The sequence below is a fragment of the Myotis myotis genome, unplaced genomic scaffold (assembly GCF_014108235.1).
Source record: "Myotis myotis isolate mMyoMyo1 unplaced genomic scaffold, mMyoMyo1.p scaffold_m19_p_11, whole genome shotgun sequence".
Lineage (NCBI taxonomy): Eukaryota > Metazoa > Chordata > Mammalia > Chiroptera > Vespertilionidae > Myotis > Myotis myotis.
In genome coordinates this window covers 47,216,446-47,242,512 of record NW_023416315.1, presented here as the reverse complement: position 1 = coordinate 47,242,512, position 26,067 = coordinate 47,216,446, and the positions used below count along the sequence as shown (strand labels likewise).

Here is a 26,067-nt window from a genome sequence, read left to right as displayed (position 1 = left end):
CCTGGTTTTTTGATCCTGCTGTTTGTTGTGTTCTCACTAATGGTGGACCGTTTCCTTGTGGGTTTAACATTTTAATTGTGAGCTTATATTGAGCCAGTTTTGTGGTCTGGATTGTGCGGTAGTTCCTCCTGTTTCTGAGTTCCCTTCAGCCAGAAACCTCAAGTGCTAGCATTGGCCCAATTCCAGTTCTTATGTCAATTTATCAGCCCTGTGGGATGTAAATTTGAATCCCAAACTCCATGAGGCAATAGCTGTGGTTTTAGATTTTCAAGAAAGATACTGCCCCATCTACTACCATCACCCAGAGCCCAGCTATGGAGTTATGCCACTCAGATCTCTATTGAAGAACTTATCATTCAGCTGCAAGGAGTGATTCAGCTGACTGTTCCAGTTATTTCCGTCAGGAAATGCTTTGGCTTTTTAAAAAAATATTTTCATTGATTTTTTAGAGAGAAGGAGGTGAGAGAGAGAAACATCACCGATGTGAGAAACATTGATTGGCTGCGGAGCCATCCCAACCAGAGAAATGCCTTGGCTTTTAAAGCAAGGTCACAGTTTTCTTGGGCAGCCCCAGTCCTCAGTGGGTATGTTCATAGGGCCTGGTCATTTCTGTCCAGCACAAGACTCCTCTACCAGGCAATATTTGCTCTAGAACCCTGTGTTCGGTTGGTTAAAACTTTGTCAGAGCTGCTCATGTTCTGTTCCTGCTGCCTGAACCTGCTTCCTCTCCTTTCCTTTCACAGATGTTGGATATATATCCTGTTCTGAGACCTTTCATGCAAAACCCCGCTTCCCCCTTTTACCTTTCATAGTCATTATCCTATATAATAAACCCTAATATGCAAATCAACCGAATGGCGGAATGACCAATCACTATATTGCGCACTGACCACCAGGGGGCAGATGCTCAATGCAGGAGCTGCCCCCCTGCCAGGGCCGATGAGCGGGCGGTGCCAGGCCGCCACCAAGGTGGGTGTCACCAGTCGACCCACATATTGGCCCTGATCACCGGCCCCACCTAGGGACCCTACCCGTACACAAATTTTGTGCACTGGGTTTCTAGTTCCCCAATAAACCTCTTGTACTTTTGTCTCAACATCTAGTTCCTGAGGATACATCTTTTGGTATTGGGATGCATTTTTACTAAACTATGTATTTTCTGAAGGCAAAGCCTTCAAGGGACTTTATTTGGAGGTGTCAGTTCCAACTCCTTACCCCACAGCAGGTAGGTACAGCAGCTCCTCAAATGCTTACAGTGGGTGTTTAGTTTTGTCATTTCTGGCACACTTGGATTTTCATGTATTACTTTCTATTTTATCTTTATATTTAATATTATGTTATATCCCATTTGGAACTTCTAGATGTTTATATCAGGAGTGTGTTCAGGATATACAATCCATGATATGTACATTTTTTTGACTTTTTTTGTAGAAAAGCAAGAATTTATTGACCACAGCAAAAACATACTAGGGCAGTGAAACACAGAAGGGCATAGAAGAAGTAATAGGAGAGCCTATGCTGGGCTGCCTTAGCTCACTGGGAAGTCAGAGAAAAGGGGGAAAAGGGGGACTTGGAGACAGGTTCAGAGGATTAGCCTGGGATGAGCTGCTGCTGCCCATTGCTCCCCTGGTTGCAAGTCTCATAAGGTCCCTTAGAGCAGTGGTCGCCAACCGGTGGTCTGTGAGGTCTGAAAGGTTGGTGACCGCTGCCTTAGAGGTTAGGGGACACGTGCCAAGGGGAGGGAGGATAGGGGGAAGGGAATGGCATGGGTGTGCTCCCTGGTGGGAGAACACCCATTTTTTACTTATTTTTTAAAGACAGAAATTGCATATATTTATTGTCTAAATTATGCTTTTAATATTTTTAAGGAATCATGTATACATTGTACAATACTCAGGGTTTTAAAGGAGTTTGACAATTATACCAAATCAGGAACTTCTTTCTATAGCTGTCAGGGAATAAAGCCTTCCTGTGTCTGTGAGTCTGTTGTCTCATTTTATACATATACCTTTATACACATTTCCAGGAAGATGTTATATACAAAGTCAGGGAGAGTCTAACAAGCTAACAGGAATCTGAGCAAGGGTCCTAGAGAAACGTGGGAGGCGTCAGTTCTACCTGCAGAGACTGGGCACAGCTGGGGGAAACTAAGCCAAGACCTGAGGGTAAGAAATATACCAGATGGCTGGGGGTGAGGGGAAGGGCGACACTGTATGCAGCAGGAACACCAAACAGTGTAGACACATGGAACAACATGGCGCTCAGGGAAGGGCAGGCAATTCAGTTCACCTAGAGGGTGAGATGAAAGAGTTGTCCTGCCTGTGCTAAAATGTAAGCGCCTCTGCAAATTCAAAGGGGGAAGGAGAGATTCTCCTCTGGACTCTCAGCGGAAGCAGCCCAGCTGACATCTTGATTTTAACTCCATGAGATTCATTTTGGCCTCTGACCTCCAGAGCTGTCAGGTAAATCTGTGTTGGCTTTAGCCACAAAGTCTGTGTTAATTTGTCACAGTAGCAACATAAGATTAACACAGGAAGGGATCGCTGTGCTATGGCCTTAACAGAATGCTTCAGAGCAATGGGTTCAGAGCGAGAGTTGCCAGGAGTCTGAAAACAGTGTTGGGTCCCTGCCACTGGTGGTCTCCCTAACTACTGATTGGGAACCCTCTTTTGGATGTCTGTAACTCAGCTCCGCACCCTCCCTCACCTAAACCCTCTCCTCCCATATTGTCTTGAAGAGTGCAGCCGGGCCAGATGCTTCCAAGTCATCCATCTAGTGAACCACTAAATGGTTGGGGGTTCTGCATGAAGCTTCCTGCATGCAGAGAACATGGGCAAGAGGGAGAGAAGGCATGAGAACTTGGAAGGGGGCTGGTGGTAGAGATGAAAACATGAGATAACAACTGTTACCTCTGGTTGGTGGGAATATGCATGTCAGCCTGGGTCTAATGCCATGGGGCAGACTTGACTCTAAGACACAACTACAGGCATTGCCCATCCTTTCCTCGCCTTGGCTGAGCCAGAAGATGCAGAGAGAAAACATCCAGCATCAGCTTTGCTTTGATGTTCTGCACTTTTTCTCCTGACCTTCCTGTCCTCATGTGCGTCATATCAAATTACCTAAGACTGAATTACATAAACCCCTCCAAATGTCTCCAGAATCTTCCATTCATAGCTCTTAGGCCAGGGGTGGGCAAACTTTTTGACTCGAGGGCCACAATGGGTTCTTAAACTGGACCGGAGGGCCGGAACAAAAGCATGGATGGAGTGTTTGTGTGAACTAATATAAATTCAAAGTAAACATCATTACATAAAAGGGTATGGCCTTTTTTTTTTTAGTTTTATTCATTTCAAATGGGCCGGATCCGGCCCGAGGGCCGTAGTGTGCCCACGGCTGTCTTAGGCACTGTCACTTCCCTGGGTCCAAGGTGACCAAGTGCCTGGGGAGCTGACCACACAGCCTTGGGGGGCCATGTTTAGAGGCATCAGCACCAGAGACGCAGATCTAAGAATGAAACCCACCAAACCACCTCAGTGCTGGTTAGGTTTTATTTTAACAGGGCATTTCCTCTTCATGTTTTTCAAAATATCAGTTATATCAATTAGAGGTGTAAACAGGTACAAAATATACAGTACAGAGAAACAATTTTCTTAACTAGTCTATTGCCTAACAAAAGTACACATGGGGGAGCCAAGTGAATAGCCGCCCTGGTCTCTCCTCTGGGGGGGGGATAAGGGATCCAGAGGCGGCTTCAAAAAAACAGGAATGATTACTTGGGGACAGCACTGTGGTAGAATGAAGAAACCTGGGCCGATGTCCAATTCCACCGTTAGGATGTCAGCAGAGGAGCATCATCCATACCCAGCCTCTCAGACCTTGCTGGGTGTGCACACACACACGGGGGGGGGGGGGGGGCGGGCGGGGGGGGGGCGGGCTCAGCTAAGGCCTGAGGCTTGACGATTTTGCTCATGCACATGTGGGACAAATCTTCTGAGAGGGCAAAAACAGTTTTCCTTCCCCAAACTGAACTTCTGGAAGATAAGCCATGTCTAACCTGAGGCTTTTCCCAACTGCTGCCCCCCCACTCGCCTCCATGGTGCAAGGCTTAGTGGGATATATCCCCTTTGAGTTAATTTATTTCTCAACTCTAACAAGACTTGCCTTGCGTGTTTCACAAAGTCACAGTAACAAATGAGATATGATGTGAAAGAATTTTGACAATGAAAAAACACTACACAAAGGACACAGAAGCATTTTGCTAGAGTGGAAAAGCAGCTCCAGGTGGGTTGTCAGCCCAGGAGTCTGATAGGGATGGCCAGTGGCCCCTAACAGGGAAACACACAGTAGGGCCAGCACTGTTGGGGGTTCTTATCAGGTGGAGAGGCAAGCTGGCTGCTCTGGGGATGAGTCCTTCTCCCTGCTGAGATGAGGCTGTAGTTCCACAGCACCCAGCTGGTCTCAGGTCCCAGAAGGCTTGGAGCCCAGCCCAGGCCTGGGCAGAGCAGGGTCTCAATTCCCCAGGGCTTTTTGCTAAGACCATCTCTTCCCTAGGAGTCAGTGGGGCCAGGGGAGGTCTGGTCCGTGTCCCTCCTCACTGTGTCCCCAACCCCGCCGACCTTCACGTCAGACTTGGTAAGGACATAGCCCACATGAACACGCTCCGGAAACCAAAAATATGCTAGAAAGTTTAAACTGGCACTACGACTATTTTTCAGCTTCTTCAAGAATTAAAAAAGAGTTTTGTAATTAAGTTACTTAAAATTCTATGGTGCTGTTTCACAGTCAGAGCTCTACTTTGTTCAGAGGTGGACGCTGTATTTGTTTGACAGTTTCTCTTCTTCCAGTGATCAGTTCAGCAACTTGGGGATTTGGTCTCCCAGTCTCCACTCCCACCTCTGCGCTGGCCGCCACCCCGAGGACATCTGGAAACGGGACTTTTTACACTCATGGCCCTCAAGGGTCAGAAGGCCGAGACAACTCTGGCCATCCTGGGGTGCCTCACAGGTCCCCGCCCTCGGTGGGTCCCAGGACACTCAGGCCACAAGTCCAGTCAGTCACAAGGTCTGTGGAGGCTAAGGGTCCTTTGGAGGCAGGGCTCTTGAAGGGGTCCGGGGGAGCGGCCGGGAGGGGAGGCAGCGGCTGGCCCCGGGCCGGGCCCTTGGCGCCCGCCGTGTGGTTGCGCTGGTGCTTACGGAGGTGGTCCTTGCGGATGAAGCTCTTGCCGCAGACGGTGCAGGTGAAGGGCCGCACACCCGTGTGGGTTCGGTAGTGGTCGATGAGCTTGGAGCGCTCGGTGAAGCGCTTCTCGCACTCCGTGCAGGGGAAGGGCCGCTCACCCGTGTGCAGCATGCGGTGCCGGATCAGGTGGGCTGGCCGCGTGAAGCAGCGCCCGCACTCCCCGCACCGCAGGGCGCTTCCATCGCGTGCAGCCCCTGCCGCCCCAGCCGCCCCATCGGGCAGCTGCCCGCAGCTGCGCTGGTGTGCGCTCAGGCTCACCTGTAGCTGGAAGCTCTTCCCACACGTGGCGCAGGTGAAGGGCCGTCCCCCGGGAGATGCGGCAGGGTGCTTCTTCAGGCCAGGCTTGTGGCCAAAGCCTTTGGTCCGGCCAGGGTATTTACAGGGGTCACTGAAGGATCTCGGGGCCTGGCCTGGGTCCAGCACAGCCTCTCCGTTGTCAGAGGAGGAATAGGGCAGCCCCTCAGGCCCAGTCCTCGGGTTCAGCCCCACCGGAGGTTTACACCTGAAATTCCAGCCCCACCGGACTCCCCCAAGGAGCCAGTCCCCTGGTGGGGTCTCGTCCTGGGCCACGGCGGGGCTGGGGTCTCCCAGGTCCCGTTCAGGCCGGGCGGGCTCTCTGAGCCCGAGCACAGGGTCCTGGCTGGGGAAGGAGCTGCCCTGGCTCTCCCAGGCGCCTTCCTGGACAGGACTAGGGAAAAACCTTGTGGCTTGGCCTGGTCCAAATAGGGTCCCGTGGGCCTCTAGGTCAGTAGGGTGCACTGGTGTGGCCACCACCTCCTCTTCCTGGACTTCAGTTTTTATCACAATTTTTACATCTGCTGAGAAAGACAGAAAGACCAGATATCATTCTGTCCCCTCCTGGGCTTAGAGCAATTATCTGATACTTTCATCTGGAGATTCAGTAGCTCCTCCGCCCCTCCCAGCCTACGGAGCCCTGGTTTCCAAGCCACAGGATCCAGCTCAGCAGAGCGCCCCCAGATGGTCATGAGGCTGCTTCAAACCCCATGTGAGGACATCCCTGTACTAGTGCCTTCATTGCAAGTAAAACCATCGCATCTGCTTACGGGATTCCATTTCTACTTTGGCTGTTAAGGCTAATCGAGAATTTATCTCGAGGAAGGAACTCTGACCGCCGGTGGCAATGCACCGGAGGGAAAGGCACCAGGTTGGGGATCATCTGAGGTGGCTCTGCCGCTTCCCACAGACCAGCTGTGGGCTGCAGGATGATTTTTAAAAGTCCTCACCTAAGGATATGTTTGTGCTGATTTACAGAGAGAAACATCAAGGTGAGAGAAACATTGACCCACTGCCCTCCATACCTGCCCCGACTAAGGATCGAACCCACAACCTAGGTATGTACCCTTATTGGCAATCGAGCCCACAACCTTTTAAAAAAATATTGGTGGTGTATCAGATGATGCTCCAACCAACTGAGCCACCTGGCCAGGACTGCAGGGTAATTTCTTAACCAATAGCACATCTGTGAACCCTGGTCACAGGGCTGTATGAGAGTTACCAGATAACATGCCTGAAGACACCTTGCATGCGATTTGGCATGCAGCAAGCATCCAATAAATGTGGCCAGCTAGCTAATAATAAAAATATTAGTAAACAGTAAAAATGTGATTATGTAAATGTATTTGAAATTCATTTCCTGAAATTTTGTATCAGGGATCTAGGCTTTTAGCACATTTTTGGAGTGCTAAAATATAAAGTAACAGATAACAGGCCTACAAAATAGAAATAAATAGAAAAATACATAAATTTGGAAGTTTTCTTCCCAATTCTGGCCTTTGGACACTTATATTTGGTAGTGCTGATATCTAAGAAGTGCTTCTGGCTTGGTTTGTTTTTCTTTGCCAGAGAGGAAGAGGAGGCAGGTTCTGAGCCTGGGCAGGAGGTGCATTCTCTCAAGGGACTGGCTTATGAGCACTGACTGGTTAACATGAGAAAAGAACGGCTGGAAATATGGACATGCTCAAGGAAGGCTGTCCAAGCCTAAGAATCTCGACAGAGATGAAAGACAGACCATTGAGGCCTAACATCCTAGATACCTAATACCTGCTGGCTGACAGGGCAGGGCAGCTCATCAATGAGGAGGCAGCCGGGGCCTAGGCAGCCTGCAGGGCAGCTGTGAGTCTTTCCCACCCTCTCTCTGCCACCTGTACCTTCTGTGGAGGCCGCCGTGTTGAGCTTCAGGGTCCCGTCTGAACATGCGGAGGAGGGGTGGTGGGGAGGGAGATCTGCCTGCCAGGAAGTAGGTGGGATAGTGGTTGAGAAGTTGGAGTGGACGCCTGCAATGAAGAGATCAGAGCCTGTGGGTTAGAGAACAGAAGCAGCAGGAAAAAAACCCCACAGGATAGAAAGAGACCCTGAGACCCACCCGGGCACGCTGCATGAGCAGAACCACCCACTGCTCCTGAACCCAGGTTTCTTTTGCTCCCCTCTTGGAGGCACCAGGAGGCTCCGAGGTCACTGACTTATTTCATATAGCCCCTCCTTAATATAAGGCAACGGGTGCCTTAAATGCCCAATGCTGGGGGCAAGAAAAGTGCAGCTGATGGAATGAGGCAGAGAAAAACCAGGGCAAGAGCTTCACCAAACCCAGAGGTGCCCAAGGTGTCCTTTAGTGCAGGTCCTGTCTTAAAGTGAGGAAACTTCTGCGCTAGTCAGGCCAGATGTTTGAAAGCCCATAGTTCCCATAATGTGGCTCCCAGGAACTCCTTACCCCAAGGCCTGCCCTGGGCTCTGCCTCTCGTTCCTGGTATCTGCTCCCAGTTTGAGCCACTCACCAGAAGCAGCATCTGTAGAGACGTCTCCTGCTCCGGAATCCAGCTGGCTGAGGCCCCATGGCTCCTCCCCGATATCTGGCTGTCCAGCTGCCCACGCTTCTACCCCCAGAGCCTGCTGCTCCTGGAGCTGGAGCTCGCCCTCCTGCTTGATCTGCATTAAGAGGTCAGGAGCAGGAACCGGGGCTCCCGAGCCTAAGAAAGGGAGAGTGTGTGAGCACAGCCTCAGGGCTCCCTGGCCCTGAGGTGGACACACAGCCAGGCAAGGAAATGGACCTGTCAAGAGTCACACAGCATGAGAGCCTGGTAGGAAGGGAAAGAAGGGCAAACAGGGCCTGCAAGGGCTCCCAAGCAAAGCATGGCATTGAGCACATGGCACTGAGCACATGGGGCGGGTGGGAAAGGGTGAGGAACACACCAACACATTCTCAGGGCTAGACCACTGGTACATGGGAAAGACTTAGCCGCTCTGCGGAAGTCCTGCTTTCAAACACACACAGGTATTTAAGTGAGCATAAAGAAAAAGATCCTGGGGATGAGAATAAGGACAAACACAAAGTGAAATCAAGAGTTGAGTGGGAGCTAAGTGACCCAGGAAATTGCTGGGACAGGATGCAAGCCTTAAGGGCTGGGGCTTTGATGTTCAAGTGAGGCAAGAGCAGAGATGAGCTGCCTGCATGAAGCCAGGAGCTACAGGCTCTGTCCCAGCTGTGAGACAGGGACCAGGAAAGCTCCATCTGAGGGGCCTCTAAGGAAGCTGCCCTCTTGTCCAGGACCATGGGTGGTAAGCCACACATAAGAAATCAGAATCCCATGCCCACACTGAATTCATACTACCCATACGATGTAGGGACCCTAACCTGAGAAATTCACACAAAGATTGACTGAGAACCATGGCAACCCAGGAGGCCCAAAACAGGTAAATGCAAACCTGCCCCACAGGGGTCCTTCATAAAAAACTAAACTTACAAACCAGAAGAGGAGCCAAATGGCATGACAGTTACTGCAGAATTCACTTCCAAGAACTACAGAAAGAAGAATAAGCTGAAAGATACAGTATAGTATATCTAAAATATTCAAAGAAATAAAGGAAGGAACAGAATCTCTAAGGCAAGAAAAGCAAACCATTTTTTAAAAGGTAGATTTGAAAAAGAACTAAATATATTTGACATTCTAGAAATGACAACATAATGAAAAACACAATGGATGGCTTAAAAATAGACTGAACATAACTAGAGAGAAGACTGGTGAGTTGTAAGACAGATCTGGGAAAATAATCCACAGCACTCCATTGAGAGAGAAAAAAAGAGAGAGAAATAAGAGACATGGAGAAGAGAATGAGAAGTTCCCACACACGCTGGGAAATCCAAGGAGAGAATAGAGAAATGAGTAAAGAGGAATATATAAAGAAATAATGATTGTGAATGTTCCCAAATTGAAGGCAACGAGCCCACAGTTTGAAGGGACACACCAATTCTTAAGTAGGAATTAAAAAATATTAGCCTCGACAATGTTCTGTAAAATGGAATAACAGTAAAGACAAAATCTTAAAAGGTACCAAGGAGCCCAGCCCACGTGGCTCAGGGGTTGAGCACTGACCTATGAACCAGGAGGTCACAGTTAGATTCCCGCTCAGGGCACATGCCCAGGTTGTGGGCTCAATCCCCAGTGCAGGAGGCAATCAATCAATGATTCTTTCTCATCATTGATGTTTCTATCTCTCTCTCCCTCTCCCTTCCTCTCTGAAATCAATAAAAATATATTTTAAAAAAAGAAAATGAGAAAAATAAACCATATTTTAAAAGAAACAAAAAATTCTCCTGACTCATAAATGATATGATTATCCCTTCAGATTATTTGAGAATCATCAATTAGAAAACTTATTAGCATTAATGAAAATTTTATCAAGCTTCCTAGACAGAAATATCAATAAATGAAAGAAAATGGATTTTTGTACACTACTAGGGTTTTAAGGGGGCCCATCAATGACCATTTATCTTTCTGTTATGGGTCATTTTTTTCCCTTTTTTATTGAATTTATTGGGATGACATTGGTTGGTAAAATTATACAGGTTTCAGTTGTACACTTCTGTAACACATCATGTGTATATAGTATTGTAGGTTCACCAACCCAAGTCAAGTCTCCTTCCATCACCATTTATCCCCCCTTTACCCTCTTCTATCCCCCTCCTCTGTCGTGGATTTTAACAGAGATGTAAAACAAGAGAGAGGGCAGGTGAGGGTACACCATTTTTCTCACTGATAATTGAGGATGCAGCTTTTATCTGTGGGCGAGAGGGGTTCTTATACTGACCCTGGAATCAGGAAGCCGCCTGCCAGACCACTTGGTCAGAGAGGTTGTCCCCAGCAGAGCAGCAGAGACCACCTGTCCCCTGGGGCGGCCAGCTGCCCAACCCTTGCTCCCAAACTCTCTAACCATATAGGTCCCTGGTGGGACCTCTGGTGGGGTGCCTAATGAGGCAGAGAGGGGGGTGTTACATAACAGCCCCAGCTACACAAGAAAATGTACTGGAAAAGGGATGTTCCTGCCCCAAGCCCCCAGTCCATATGAACAACAAACAGAAAATGCAAGTTAAAGAAGGTACCCATGACAATAGTGATTTAAAAAAAAAAAAAAAAAAAGGAACCTAGGACTCTATCTAACAAAGAAATGTTCAAGACTTTTTTTGGAGAAAAATCACAAAACTTCATGGAGGTATTACAGATGAGTTATATGGAGGGATTTAAAATATTCACAGGTAACACGCCTCAGTGAAGGGGCCAATTCTACCCAAAATGATTAATAGAATGAATGCAACTCCAACCACAATCCCATCTGGATTTTCATGGAACTTGATAAGATAATTTGAAAGTTTACCTGAAAGAGCACAGGGAAAGAAGACCCAAAGCGCTCATGAGAAAGAACTGGGGTCCCGACCCCGTACTGCCACAGGAACCCATTCCAGATGGATTCAGAACTTGAACAGGAAAGGCAAAACTTTTAGTAGAAAACATGAGATGGTATACTACAACCTCGAGGTAGGGGAAATTTTCTTAATTTTTATGACATAAGAAGAAGAAACCATAAAGATAAAGACTAGTAAATCCAAGTATATTAAAAGCATCTGTTCAATATACCATAAAGACATCATTAATACACATACCTGACAAAAAGATTAATATTCAGAATATGTAAAGAACTCTTACAAATCTAAGAAAGAGAAGACAACGGAAAAGAAAGATGGACAAAAGGCAAACAGGTATTTCATAGAAAAGGAAGGAGAAGTGGCCCATAAACAGTATACAACATTCAATCTCATTAATCAGGAAAAACTACATGTTTTAAACTACAAATTTTAACCGTTTTCACTCCCACCGGGTGGGCAGAAATTGAAATCTAAGGCATTTCCAGGGCTGATGAGGGTGAGGTGCAGCAGGGCCCACCAGGCCCACGGCTGTGCACTGACTGGTCCTACCAACTCAGAGAGCTCTCCGACAGTACCTGGAAAAGTCGAACATGCATGTTTCCTACGACCCGGCACTTCCACTCCTAGGTCTACACCTAGAGAAACTTTTACACATGCATAAGAATTTTCACAACAGCATTTTTCTTAAAAGCAAAAGAGAAACAATACAAACACCATCAACAGCAGAAGGAATAAATGCACTGAGTTACATCCACAGAATAGGAAGGGATAACGTGGCGAAAGCTGTGACAGTGAATGACCTACAGCTGTGCCACACAAACACGATGACTCTCAAAAACATGTCAAAGGAGGAAAGCAAGTTAAAGAAGAATATATATGACCTTATTCCTATATAGTTCAAAATCAGGCAAATTAAATGTTATTCAGAAATATATACATAAGAAATAAAAATGTAAAGAAAGGGAGAACCAAGATGGCGGCATAGGTTAACGCCAGAGTTTGCTGCTTTGAACAACTACTTCAAAAGTGAAACTAAAGACGGAACGGACATCACCCAGAACCACAGGAACGCTGGCTGAGTGGAAGTCCTACAACTAGGAGGAAAGAGAAACGCATACGGACACTCAGAGGAGGCGCAGTGCTGAAGTCAAATTCTGAGGTGCGGCGTGCGCGGAGCGGGCTGGCAGCGGAGGGCGCGGTTGGCGTTTTCAACCGGGAGGGAGTCGCAGACTCTGAGCTCCAGATACAGGCGAGTCTTTAGGGACCCAGACTCAAACGGGAGAAGCGGGACTGTCTGGCTTCGGTCAGAGCGAGTGCAGCTTTCTCTCCGAGGTTTGCAGCGGGTGCTGGGACTCAGAGAGGCAGAGCCCCTGGGGACAGGACTGAGAGCCGCCATAACTGCTCTCTCCGGCCCACCCTGTTGATCCTGTGTGACCCACCCTGCCCAAGCCCTGCACAGAGGCATTTGCCGGATAGCCTCAGGCAAAGGCTAGATTAGCACCTCCCTAGAGGACAGAAGTTCTCTCACTGCTGACACAGCTGATTCTCATAGCCACATGGCCTGGAGGTCAAACCCTCCCTGGTATTAGCTACAACAATCAAGGTTTAACTATAAGACTGTGAACAAAGACCACTAGGGGGTGCACCAAGGAAGCATAACAAAATGCAGAGACAAAGAAACAGGACAAAATTGTCAATGGAAGATATAGAGTTCAGAACCACACTTTTAAGGTCTCTCAAGAACTGTTTAGAAGCCGCCGATAAACTTAATGAGATCTACAAGAAAACTAATGAGACCCTCGATCTTATATTGGGGAACCAACTAGAAATTAAGCATACACGGACTGAAATAACGAATATTATACAGACTCCCGACAGCAGACCAGAGGAGCGCAAGAATCAAGTCAATGATTTGAAATGCGAGGAAGCAAAAAACACCCAACCGGAAAAGCAAAATGAAAAAAGAATCCAAAAATGCGAGGATAGTGTAAGGAGCCTCTGGGACAGCTTCAAGCGTACCAACATCAGAATTATAGGGGTGCCAGAAGATGAGAGAGAGCAAGATATTGAAAACCTATTTGAAGAAATAATGACAGAAAACTTCCCCCACCTGGTGAAAGAAATGGACTTACAGGTCCAAGAAGCGCGGAGAACCCCAAACAAAAGGAATCCAAAGAGGACCACACCAAGACACATCATAATTAAAATGCCAAGAGCAAAAGATAAAGAGAGAATCTTAAAAACAGCAAGAGAAAGAAACTCAGTTACCTACAAGGGAATACCCATACGACTGTCAGCTGATTTCTCAACAGAAACCTTCCAGGCCAGAAGGGAGTGGCAAGAAATATTCAAAGTGATGAATACCAAGAACCTACAACCAAGATTACTTTATCCAGCAAAGCTATCATTCAGAACTGAAGGTCAGATAAAGAGCTTCACAGATAAGGAAAAGCTAAAGGAGTTCATCACCACCAAACCAGGATTATATGAAATGCTGAAAGGTATCCTTTAAGAAGAGGAAGAGGAAGAAAAAGGTAAAGATACAAATTATGAACAACAAATATGCATCTATCAACAAGTGAATCTAAGAATCAAGTGAATAAATAATCTGATGAACAGAATGAACTGGTGATTATAATAGAATCAGGGACATAGAAAGGGAATGGACTGACTATTCTTGGGGGGGAAAGGGGTGTGGGAGATGCGGGAAGAGACTGGACAAAAATCGTGCACCTATGGATGAGGACAGTGGGTGGGGAGTGAGGGCGGAGGGTGGGGCGGGAACTGGGAGGAGGGGAGTTATGGGGGGGAAAAAAGAGGAACAAATGTGATAATCTGAACAATAAAGATTTAATTAAAAAAAATAAATAAAAATAAAAACCAGCAAAAAAAAAAAAAAAAAAGAAAGAAAAGCAAGAGACCTATCAGGTTTGTTCTGAATTTTGTGTGTGTGTGTGTGTGTGTGTGTGTGTGTGTATCTGTATCTGTAAGAGGAAGGGAGGGGCCTGGAACCAGAGAGGGACAATGGGGTCTTGGAAGGGTCTGGTGGTGATCTATTTCTCATGCAGGGTGTTATGGGGTTTTACTGTCTTGCTCTAATCTTTATCTGAATTTGTTCGGTATGTGATTTTGTTTGTTATATAAAATACACAGTAAATATATTTTAAAAAACAGCTGAGCCAATATAACACTTGTTTACAATAAAAACTTTAGTGCCTGGCTGGCATGGCTCAGTGATTGAGCGTTGACCTATGAACCAGGAGGTCACGGTTCGATCCCCAGTCAGCGCATATGCCTGGGTTGGGGGCTTGATCCCCAGTGTGGGGTGTGCAGGAGCAGCCGATCAGTGATTCTCTCTCATCATTGATGTTTCTATCTCTCTCTCCCTCTCCCTTTCTCTCCGAAATCAGTAAAAATATATTTTAAAAAAATTCCCACCAAAAAAAAAACTTTAACTAGCAGGGAAGAAAACTTGTTTAAGCTAAGAGAATCTTCAAGTCTAAGGATGAAAAAATCATCCTTACTGCTGAAACTCTAGAAGCATCCACAGACAAGGATGCTAGCTAGCATCACCTCTATTCAACAAAGTCTTAGCCTGACTGCTAAGCAAAAAAATAAAGTGACAGACATTTAAAAAGTGTTATCTGTGAAGGGTCCACATAAAAAACCTAAGAGAATCTAAACAGGCAAGTCATTATATCTAAAAAGAGAGTTGAGCAAAATTTCTCTTTTATTAAACACAGAGCATGGCTGTTCACCTGTAATAACTACTTAAAACATATTATTGACTTAAAAATCCCGTTCAGAACATAGTTTGGCCAGTGTGGCTCAGCTGTTTGGAGCATTGTCCTGTGCTCTGACGGGTTGTGAATTCAATTCCTGATCAGGGCACATGCCTGGGTTGCAGGCTCAGTCCCTGGTTGGGGGACGTCAAGAGGCAACCGATCCATGTTTCTCTTACATAGATGTTTCTCTCTCTCCCTTCCTTCCTCTCTAAAATCAATAGAACATATCCTTGAGTGAGGATTAAAAATAAAAACCCGCTGCCCTGACTGGTTTGGCTCAGTGGATAGAGCGTCGGCCTGCGGACGCAAGGGCCCCAGGTTCGATTCCAGTCAAGGGCATGTACCTTGGTTGTGGGCACATCCCCAGTAGAGGGGTGTGCAGGAGGCAGCTGATCGATGTTTCTAACTCTATCCCTCTCCCTTACTCTCTGTAAAAAATCAATAAAATATATTTTTAAAAAAATAAAAAAATAAAATCCCATTCAGAATACAAATAATAACTCTCGGGAGAAAACTATAAAAATTTGTTCAAGCACATAGAAGCCTTCAGGAGATTAGTCTTTCTATGGATAGAGGGACTCAGCGTTGGAATGAGGGTAATTCTCCAGAAACAAAATTATAAAGTGCAATTCCTATCAAAATTTCAATAGGATTTTCTGAGAACTTGCCATAAAGCTTCTGAAACTCATAGAATAAAGGTCCAAGAATAGCTGTGAAAAGTTCTGAAAAGGAGTAAGAAAGGCTTGGTCTCCTAGAATCTGGCTTCCTAGGAAGCTCCAACAGTCCGTGTGGGTGCAGAGATGGCAGAGACCAAGAAACATCAGACAGAGCCCAGAAACTGCATCTGCCCACATGGAAACCTGGCTCCCCATGGGACTGGTATCACAAATCATCACAGAAAAGTCAATGTTCAGCAAACTTTGTGGGAAAATCATACGTCCTCATGTGGGAAATTTTTAAAGTTTTCCCTTGCAATCTACACAAATATTAATTCTAGATGGATGAAAGAATTAAATGTGAAAAAACCAAAACTTTAAAAGTTTAATAAGAAATAATGAAGGCTGTATTTCTGAGCTGGGGAGAGGCAGGGAAGGGTATCTTTTAACAAATATATATTTTTACTGATTTCAGAGAGGAAGGGAGAGGGGGAGAGTGATAGAAACATCAATGATGAGAGAATCATTGATAGGCTGCCTCCTACACACCCCACACTGGGGATCGAGCCTACAACCTGGGTGTGTGCCCTTGACTGGAACTGAACCCAGAACCCTTCAGTCTGCAGGCCGACGCTCTATCCACTGAGCCAAACCGGTTAGGGCAGGGAAGGGTATCTTAAGACAGAAAAGCAGGGATCATAAAGGAAAAGACTGATATGCTGACTCTACCCCAAATGAAAACATCTACATGCGAACTATACAGTGAAAAGACCTGCCACAGACTGGGAGAAGGTATCTGCAAGGCAAAGAAAGGGTTCATGTGGAGAACCCACAGAAAGAAGTCCTGAATCAGTAAGAAAAAGAAAACAACAGTAGAAAAACAGAAAGAGACATTTCCCTGGAGAAGAAACCAAATAAACCTATGAAAAGGATGCTCAACTTCAAATGCAAATTAAAACAAGGTATGATTTCAACCGCATCCAATTGACAAAAATCTAACTGAAAAGTGGGGACAGATTTAAGAAAACAGATCCTTCCTAAGTGCTGGGCAGTAGTGCAAGCTCGTGTGCCCGCGGGAGAGCCCGGAGCCCAGGAGCCCAGCAGAGGTGCAGACCAGCACGCCCTGTGATGCAGGGTTCCACCACTCGGTCTAGTCCCTATGGAGACATCAGCTTGTGGACATAAAGAGGCATGTTCTAGAATGTTCACTGCAACACCGCATATAAGAGAAAAATCAGAGAGAGCTCAATGGAGGGACAGAGGATAAACTATAATACAGTTGCTTTTGGAATATGAAGCTTCTGTGAAAATGATGAACATCTATATGCATCAAGAGGGATAAATCTGAAATACAGAATATTGAATGACCGATGGAATACTATGCTGCTGTAAAAAAGAAGGAACTCTTACCATTTGCAACGGCATGGATGGAACTGGAGAGCATTATGCTAAGTGAAATAAGCCAGTCAATGAAGGAAAAATACCACATGATCTCACTCATTCATGGATAATAAAGACCATTATAAACTTTTGAACAATAATAGATACAGAGGCAGAGCTGCCTCAAACAGATTGTCAAACTGCAGAGGGAAGGCCGGGGAGGGTTGGGGGGCAGGAGAGAGGGGGGTAAGAGATCAACTGAAGGACTTGTATGCATGCATATAAGCATAACCAATGGACATAAGACACTGGGGGGTAGGGGAGGCCAGGGGATTGTCAAGGGCGGGGGAAAAAAAAAGGACACATATGTAATAACCTTTGTAATACTTTAAGCAATAAAAATAAAAAGAATATTAAGTGATAAATATATATTTATGTAATTTTTCAAAACACAGAAAAACATATATTATAGATTATTTATGCCTACATATGTACATAATAGACGTTTTAAAATGTGGGTGGAAAAGATATGATATTTACCCGGGGACAAATAAGACTGAGATCTAAAAAGGAATTTAAATTGTATCAGAAATGGTTTTTTACACACACACACTTTAAATTATGAAACATAACATACAGTCAACACGTATTTACTGAATTCCTACTCTGTGCCAGGCAGTATTCTAGATGCCCAGATGATTATATGAGCAAAACAGATCAAAGTTCTTATCTTCTTGAAGTTTACATTCTAATGGGGGGGGGGGGGGGAGAGAGAGACACTACATAAATCCATAAATAAATATGAAATACACTTAATAATCTATAGATATAAAACATAACAACAGATGATGGTATCTGTCATGAAACAAAGCAGGAAAGGGAGGCTGGAACTCCCAGGCGGGGAGTGGGCTGCACCTTCAAGTAGGGTGATTAGGGAAAGTCACATTTAAGCAGAGACCAGGAGGGAATGAATTGAGCAGGAAAACATATGAAGAGCCGTCCTGGCAGAGGACACAGCAGGTGCAAAGTCTCGGAGATCGGTACCTAGAGCACTGGGGGAACAGCAAGAAAGACGGTTAGGTCAGAAAGAGCAACAGGACACAGCAAAGGAAAAGTGGTGAGTGACTTGGGGGGAAACACCAGGGGGGGCAGGATGTCCTGTCAGGCAAAGTGCATCTAGGAAGTGAGGGATCAATAATGGCAAATGTCACCAACAGGGCAGGTAGGGTGATGGGCTGTTAGCACCATGGAGGTCCTGGTGGCCTTGACAGGAGTAGGTGAAGGGGCTGGATAGTGGGAAGACAGGGTGGAGGCAGCAGGGAGTATGGGGCAGAGGCTTCGGGGAATGAGCAGGGGTAGATGCTGGCGGGGATGAGGGAGACAGGTAAGAAGTGCTGAGCCGCAGTCCTTGAGAAGGTGGCCTGGATAAAAATGAGTGCCCAGTGGAGGAGGGTCTCTGACCACAGGGTTGTCAGTCTGTCATAAGTCACAGGAGCCAAGAGAGAACTGGGCACAGATGCTGGCAGATGCGCAGATGGGGTGGTGAGGACTGTAAGTGTGTTTTGCTTTGTTTTTCAATTAAATAATGTATTTTCGCTGAAACCGGTTTGGCTCAGTGGATAGAGCATCAGCCTGTGGACTGAAGGGTCCCGGGTTCGATTCCGGTCAAGGGCATGTACCTTAGTTGTGGGCATATCCCCAGTGGGGGGTGTGCAGGAGGCAGCTGATTGTTGTTTCTCTCTCATCGATGTTTCTGACTCTCTATCTCTCTCCCTTCCTCTCTGTAAAAAATCAATAAAATATATTAAAAAAAATAATAATAATAAAAATAAATAAATAAATAATGTATTTTCATATAAAAACTATTCTAAACAGAAAGGTGGCGATTTGGCCTGTGGGTCACAGCTGGCCAACCTCTGGACTACTGAATGAATGGACTGAGGAGACACGCCGACTGCGCTCTGAATCCCAGGTGAGAAATGGCGAGCACGTGGGGCTTTCTCCAGCCACATGCAGCAGCTGGGGAGCTAGTGCAGAACAGCAGACAGGTTAAACCAGGATTATGGTTTTGCTAGAGGACTACAAGGAATAAAAGGGGCGAGGGAGCTGAGGGTGTGTGGAAGGGAATGATGATGATGGGCCCGGAACCCAGGCTGGGTGAAGAGGGAAATGTGGCCAGGTGGGCAAAGGCAGCAGGCCCAAAGGCTCTCGGGAGCTGGAGGACAGGGAGGGCATGCTGAGATCGAGGCGATGGGAGAGGTACACTGATGTCGCCAACGGTCAGGGGAATGACCACGGGGTGGGTGGCAGAGAGGGAGTGCAGAGTGGGGAGCTAAGGAACAGAGAGGCCAGGTGCTCAAAGGACCACCCTCGTGGGACTGCCATCGCCAAGAGCGAAGGCAGGAGCAGAGATAAGTGAGGGAGGTCTGCGGAAGGCGGTGGAGAGACGGAAAGCATGTAATTCAAGGGAGGGGGGAGCCTGGCACAGAGCAGCCCCTGCCAGGCCGGGGGTGGAGGGATGTGGGAAAGGGGAAGCTGCAGAGGACACCGGGCCCCCAGGGACCCAGGTCTCATCTGAGCAAGGACGGTGGGGCAGGGACACCCAGGAGAGCCTGAGGGTTGGAGGTCTTGCTGAGACCTGAGTTCCACAAAGCATGGCAGTTAGAGCTGGAGAGAAGTTGGGGAGGAGGTCTGACAGGGGCTGCACCAAGCCCAGAGGAGATGAGTGGGGTCCGGTCTTGGACAGGGGCGGTGGGGATTAAGGCGATACACAATTCTCGGTGTGTAGGCAGGGCATGTGGGGGTCTTACCAGCAGCTGCCCAATTTTCAGGTCCCCTTTCACTCTTATTAACAATGGTATAGAAACCATTCATGTTATAAATGTAATAAAACAAGCCCACTGTGAACCTCCCACCCAGAGTAAGAAACTGCAAGATCCTGTGTCATAACCCTTTGTCATTCTGTCCTCGGCACCTAAACAGGTGAATGCTCTGACCACTGACGGTGTGGCTGGTTCTGTACACCATCTGCCCTTGGAAAAGTGAAAGTGTAGTCGCGGTGAAATGGCAAACACAGCAGACACATTTCAGTCACCACAAATCACACACAGTAAGACTCTTCAGCAACACAGGTGAAGGGAAGAAAGGGAAGCCCAGGCATGGGGGGACAGACGAGGAGGAGGAGGGTCTCCCTGGTCAAGGGACAGACTGTCATTTACCCCACAGCCCCGCCAGGCTTACTTCAGTCATGTGGCTTGACTCACACATCCACCCGTCCTTTCCTTAACTTTCAAAGGTGCTGACTGGCTCCAGGAAAATCTGAGACAGCGATACCTGGTATTCAGATTCTCCTTAAATCAATCTGGTTCTAAATCATAGCAAACGTGTGGTTAATATGTGGCTAATGAGTTAATGTTCTGAGACAACTAATGAACTTCAATGAGATGTGGTTCTGGGATGGAGGAGAGGCTGACTCTTCATGAAACTCAATGTTGTCTTTAATAGACGCCTACCTTCCCTATCAATGTCCTTCCTTCACTTTCACCAGTTCAGTGTTACTGGTTCTATTTCTTTCCTAAAAGTCTGGGTTTGCCATCTGTTTCCACGCTCAGACGTATTCCCGAGTGTTAGCTGAATAGGGTATATAGGTCATAGCTCAACTACAAAACAAAACCTAGAAGGTGATGCCCTCTCTGGACCTTTACTCCTCTGTTTCCATCAGATTCCCGGTGTCTCCCTGGCCCCCGCCCAGCTCCTCACCTGGACTTGGGTCCACAGGAACATCTGGAACCTTGGGGGCTGTGCGGCGCCAGCCACACGGCTCCTTCCCTGGCTCAGTCTGGGAGAGGACCTCGGGCTTGGAGATGGCGTAGTCTGAGGAAAGACATAAAGGTTAGCTTTTGCCACGTGGTTCCATTCAGAGCTGGGGATAGCAGCCTGGGAAACCCAGAATGGCCAAGACACTAAATTTCCTGATTGACACAGGGCAGTGTTCTCAACCACAAGCAATTCTATCCCCAGGGAGACATTTTTGGTTGTCAGGCCTGAGGGCTAGAGGAGAGGTGCACCTTGTGAGGAGGTCGGGATGCTGCTACCCCACCACACAGAATCATCTGGCCCCAAATGCCGCAGTGCCAAGGTGAAGAAACTCTGGTATAGTCTCTACATTAAGAAGCGACACACTTCTGCAAACTGAAATATAACACCACACCTTCACCTGCTCCAGCCTCACTAAGGATGCTCACTGCCTCCAGGTCTGGAGTCACAGAAACACCCCGAGAGGAAGTGAGCCCAGGAAGAAAGAGCCCAGCCCTTCTGGGGTATCCCATGAGGAGAGTGGCAACAGCCCCAGGGTCTGGGGGAGCAAAGTCTCGAGCATGAAGACAGCACTGGCTGCAAGAAGCATGGTCTGCTCACATTCTCCATTGGCCCAGAGGAGCGTCACAGTCAAGGCCACATCTCTCAGTAAGAGAAAGCTAAAAGAGAAGGCCTTTCTCAGATGTGGGTGGATTAGCTCCTGGAGTCAGTGGTAGGCGCCTTCTCTAAGCCTCAGCAGGGGAATGGAAACAGCCGTGCTCCACCCCTGGTTAGGTGAGGGGCCACCCCACCTCGGACTGGTATCCTGTGAATTTCGCCAGGTGGAAGGGACTTACAACTCAGTCACCCAGCGCTCATCTTTAGGATGAAGAGATAACTCTTTGCATGGTCAAAGTTTCTGGTAATTTATATATCCTTGTGATAAAACCCACCAGCATGAAAAGAGAGATCTGAGGACTCCTCAAATAGCACTGAACAGAGAAACGACTATCAGGCCTTACCCAGGGAGACCAGTGTCTCGTAGTTGCCCCTCCTCACGTGCTTGTACAGTTCCTTTTGCCATTCGTCCAGCTTGCCCCACTCCTGCTCGGAGAAATAGACAGCCATGTCATCAAAAGTCATGGGCATCTGGAAGCACAGGTGTCATGCACACCATCCACGTTTATAGGCACAGCCCCGGGGGCTGCCCCACCCCAGGTGCCCAGCTTACCTTGGGGGCCTCTCCCTTGCTGCCCGGGGGCAGCCGCAGGACCCAGAAGTTCCTGTTCCTCAGCAGGTTCTCCATGTTCTCCAGCCGCCTCTGCAGCAGCCCGTACTCCTGCAGCAGGGTCCCCAGCACGGCCCACTTGCCCTCCAGCTGGTTCCCGAATTCCAAGGTCGTCTTCTCACAGTCGGCCAGCTTCTTCTCGGCCATCCCTGTTCGACCTTCTAGGGAGAGCAAGCGGGCAGCCTGCGATTCGATCTTCCTCTCCATTGCCTGAATGGTAGCTGCCATTGTCCAGGGAGAAATCTTCCAGAAACAAAGAGAGACCAGCATTGATCATTCCACCAGCCATGTTCTGTGAGCCCAGCTGTCTTAGGTGTGGGGGAGCTGGAGTAGGGGTGGGAACCCATATATGAAAAGTGGGGATGCCCTGGGCCACATGCCAGGTTTCAGTCTAACGATCACCTCCTCTGGGTGTCTTACACATCACCCAAGCCTGGGTGGCTGCCGTCCCCCCAGGCCTCTGCAGCACGCCATGCACACCCCTACGGTGGCATTCACTGCCCTATGGTTATCTCCTGCACCCTCCTGTATGACCTCTGAAGGCTGCACAGGCCAGGCCCTTTTAACAGCATGGCGCATGGCCTGCGGCAGGCGCCCAGTGCAATTCTGCTAAACAAATGATGACTGAGCACTACTGGGTGTTTTAGTGGAGAAATGGTAAACTGCAGGTTTACTAGAGGCCAGCCAGCACTTCCCATCATTATCACACAAGAACCTCTACTGATGATGACCTAGCAAAAAAACAACTCAGCTGCTTCACTGAAACGGCACAAACAAGAGTGCTGCTCAACTGCTTTTTAAAAAGCAGCTTGTGTCTCTTTTTAATAAACATAAAAACCTAATGGTTAATTCCTCTCCCCACAGGACAATCTGATTTGGTTCCCTACCCAGTTACCACCCCCCCCCACCCCAATTTAAAAATCATCATTATTGCAAATCTCCACCAGCCAAGTTAGGCTTTTTGCTATAACACGAGTCCCGGAGGCCCCTCGAGAGTCTGACTTTTTCTGTCACTATTCCTACTGCTCCTCCCAAGAGGAGAATTATGGTCTTAGACATTCTTTTCTGTGTGTGTCTCAGACATTCTTGTAGCTGCTCCAGGCTGTGACACACCTTACAGATTGGAGGGGAAGGTAAGACAATGCCATTAGGTTTGACTTTGGCATGTGCAGCAACATCCCACAGACGTGGAGCCTCCCCATGCAGCTGACTTTCCTGTCTCTGGAAAGTTCACACAGTGGCTTGATTGACTGGCAGTTGGGGACACTGAGGAAAGGGCAGATTTTGCCTTGGGTGGGGGTTGGACCACCTGACTCACCCACATGTCAGAGTGTGTGTGTGTGGGGGGGGGGGGGGGACGGTCCTCACTATTCACTATTCATGCCTCTTCCTGGCGGCCCGTTGCCTGAGGACCCACAGTACCTTACAACATTCTGGAAATGACTCCTAAACAAATGGTAAGTGACTATTTGCAAAATAAAGAAGTGACTACTAGGAACCAGTGTGGATGCACGTAGGGAAAGTCACTGAGCACTAGAACATGGGTGGATACCTCAGAAAACAGTGACAGGAGAGTTTGAGCAGGGGCCAGAGGATCTGGCTGTTTGCAGGGAGGCTGGACCAGATGACCTCTGACCTGAAGAAGAGCTCTGGCTGGGCCTCAGAGGAACTGGACAGGCAGAAAGCTGGATGTTCGTGGCACTCCTGCCTTCCAGGGGCTGCAGTGTCTGCACTGGGATAGCACCTCTGCCCCCCCAACCCCCTGCCTGTCCCCAGCATGATCCCAGCCTCCAAGAGTTTGCTCCAGAAGCTCCCCATCCACTTAAGTCCTACTCACCCAGCCTCCAAGCGCACCTGTCGGCCATCATGACAATCTTTGCATTGCAGAAAGGGCCTGAGAAAACTCCTACTTTGTAAACAATGAGCCCCCCCCCCTCCCGTTTTCTAACCACTGTAACCTGGCCCTGTGTAAGGCTTTCACACTACCTGGTGGGAGGTGGCGACTCTCTGCTCATGCCCAGCTCCTTATTAAACGGTGGCTGGACAATACGGGGCTGTCCCGACTCCTGCCAGGGAAGCCGAAACCTCTGTGCTTGAGAGGAGCTGATGGTAAGAGAGCCCCAGATTCTTCAACAGCTCCTCACCCATGCGGTGGAAGTCCAGGCGTTGGAACCCCTTCCAACTCTCCATCAGCCTCCTCTCTCCTGCAGCCTCCCGACCAAAGCCATCTTTTTCAGGCGCAAGGACACCCCTACGTTCCTTGAACAGGCGAGCACGGCCGCCTCTCCCTGAGCCGGGAGCCGTCCTCCCCGCCTGAAATCCTAGCCTTCCCTGCGAGCCCAGCTCAAATCACAGAGGCTCAGGGCGGGAGGGGTGCGGACTGCAAGGGCAGCCCGTGACCTCTGCTTCCCCCGCCTCGCAAGCATGTCTACCTCACTGCGGGGAACACTCACCTGTTCTGCACTACTCCTGCCTGCGCCCCTGCCTGCTGCGCCCCATGCAGCGTGCTCCTGAACACAGAGCGACCTTGTCTTTGCACGCCCTCCCTAGCTGTGCGATCCTGGGCAAGTTAACTTCTCTAGGCCTCAGGTTTTCCTTTCGTACGACAGAGCGAGCGAGCACCTACCCTGCAGGCTTGCTGTGCGGACAGAGGCATGCCTAACCCGGCTGGTGCGGCGCCTGTTTCTACGCACGGGGGCAGCTGTCTTCCGCCCGGACCCCAGCGAGCCGGGCACTCGGCACGGGGTGAATGCGGAATCCAAGCCGCTTCGGACACCTCCCAGGTGCCACCGGGCCGCTGGGGGGAGCTACGGGGGCAGGGAACGCCGGGCAGGGCGGTGGGCAGAGAAAGGAGATGCGGGGAGGGTGGGGGCGCCCAGACGCAGGGGCCCGCGGGTGGGGCCGGGGCAGGAAGCCGCCGAGGGCTCAGGAACCGGCGCGGGGCGGCCTCCGGGGCGGGGACGGCCGGTTCCACCCCGCTCGGGCTCATCCCGGAATGGGGGGCCCAGCCGGCGGGCGCCGTAGGCCCCGGCGGACCCCGCGCCCCGCTCGCCGCAGCCCCAGGCCCGGCGGCCCGGCCCGGCCCCCGCAGCCCCTCCCCGGGGCCTGCGGCGCCGTGTGCTGGGCCCGGCCCCGAGTCCGCGCGCGCGGGCCGCCCTTACCGGAGCCGCGGCCGCCTCGGCCATGGCCCTGCGCTGTCCGGCCCGGCCCGGAGGAAGTCGCCGCCGCCGCGCGGCCCGACGCAGGCCGGCTCCGGCCTCTCCGCAGGCGCTGCCTGCCCGCCCGCCCGGCCCGCCGTCCCCGTCCGCGGCGCGCGCTCCTCGCTGGCCGGCCCGCGCCGCTCCGTCCGCAGACGCGCCGCCGCCGTCAGCGCCCGGCCGGTCCACACTGCATCCTGGGAGCCGGCGCAGGCCCGTGAGGCTTCCTGGAGGCAGCGCGGCCGCACAGCCCCACCTGCAGCCCGAGCGCCGAACGGCAGGCGCCCGCCCCGCCCCGCCGCGCCGCACCCCGCCCCGCCCCGCCCCGCGGACCCCCGACACCCGCCCCTCCGGAAACGGCCGCGCGCGCGCGCTGAGTCACCGCGGACCCCGCGCCCCACCTGCCGCCGGCCGCGTCCGTAGGGACCCGGTGACCGCGAGGATCGCCCCCCTCCGGGGACCCGCGCGGCTGCACCGGCCCCCTACGCCCCCGGGGGACCCGCGACGTCGCACCTGCCGCTTTGGGTCCTGCCGGGCGCCTTGGGCTTCTTACGGTGTCGTTGCTTATTTACGGAAAAAATTCCCCCAACAATAGGAACGTGGTTCGGTCAACCCCGGTAGGCAGTCACTCAGAACCCTACCGTGTTTGTTACCCATAAACACATTTTTAATGGAATGACCAGGGGGACACAGTATCATCATTTAAAATTTTGTTGGTAAAGAACTTGGTATGGGAAGATGTTCCTGATATTTTAAGAGACGCCGGTCCAAGAAGAAATAAAACAAGAGATGCCGGTCCAGAATGGTCCTATTTTTATTTTTTTTAAATGACTGTATGTGTATAAAATGACCAGTTTGGAGGCATGTAGTCTAAGGAATCTTCTTTATAACAGTGAGACCTCGGGCCATTTTTACACATTTTCTAACTTTTTCAAATTTAAAAATTTTGTAATAATAATGTTTTATAGTAGTTTGTGGCAATAATAGCATTTTTAAACAAGAAGGAGAGAGA

At 49.2% G+C, this 26,067-nt stretch overlaps 1 protein-coding gene across 4 annotated transcripts; it reads right to left on the bottom strand.

Annotated features, from left to right (window-relative positions):
- Positions 1-3,530: 3,530 nt before the first annotated feature.
- Positions 3,531-25,296, bottom strand: ZNF746 (zinc finger protein 746). Of its 4 annotated transcripts, none has more exons than XM_036328383.1 (7): positions 25,020-25,296; positions 21,802-22,101; positions 21,593-21,674; positions 20,535-20,648; positions 8,031-8,222; positions 7,407-7,532; positions 3,531-6,056 (listed from the first exon to the last, which is right to left on the bottom strand). In XM_036328383.1, the coding sequence occupies exons 1-7, from the start codon at positions 25,041-25,043 to the stop codon at positions 4,999-5,001; spliced, it is 1,896 nt and encodes a 631-aa protein (XP_036184276.1). In that variant the 5' UTR covers positions 25,044-25,296; the 3' UTR covers positions 3,531-4,998. The 4 variants fall into 4 exon arrangements, with proteins under 4 accessions (XP_036184276.1, XP_036184277.1, XP_036184274.1 ...); XM_036328384.1 differs by having other exon boundaries at positions 3,531-6,053; XM_036328381.1 differs by lacking the exon at positions 25,020-25,296 and adding an exon at positions 24,485-24,862.
- Between the last annotated feature and the right edge of the window lie 771 nt (positions 25,297-26,067).

Excerpts from the sequence above, each read along its gene's own strand:
- ZNF746 (XM_036328381.1), bottom strand. The coding sequence starts at position 24,847 with ATGAGCCCGAGCGGGGTGGAACCGGCCGTCCCCGCCCCGGAGGCCGCC. Across the intron at positions 21,675-21,801 it reads GCAAGGGAGAGGCCCCCAAG|GAGTGGGGCAAGCTGGACGA; the intron begins GTAAGCTGGGCA and ends TTCTCCGAGCAG. Across the intron at positions 7,533-8,030 it reads CTCTACAGATGCTGCTTCTG|GCGTCCACTCCAACTTCTCA; the intron begins GTGAGTGGCTCA and ends TCTTCATTGCAG.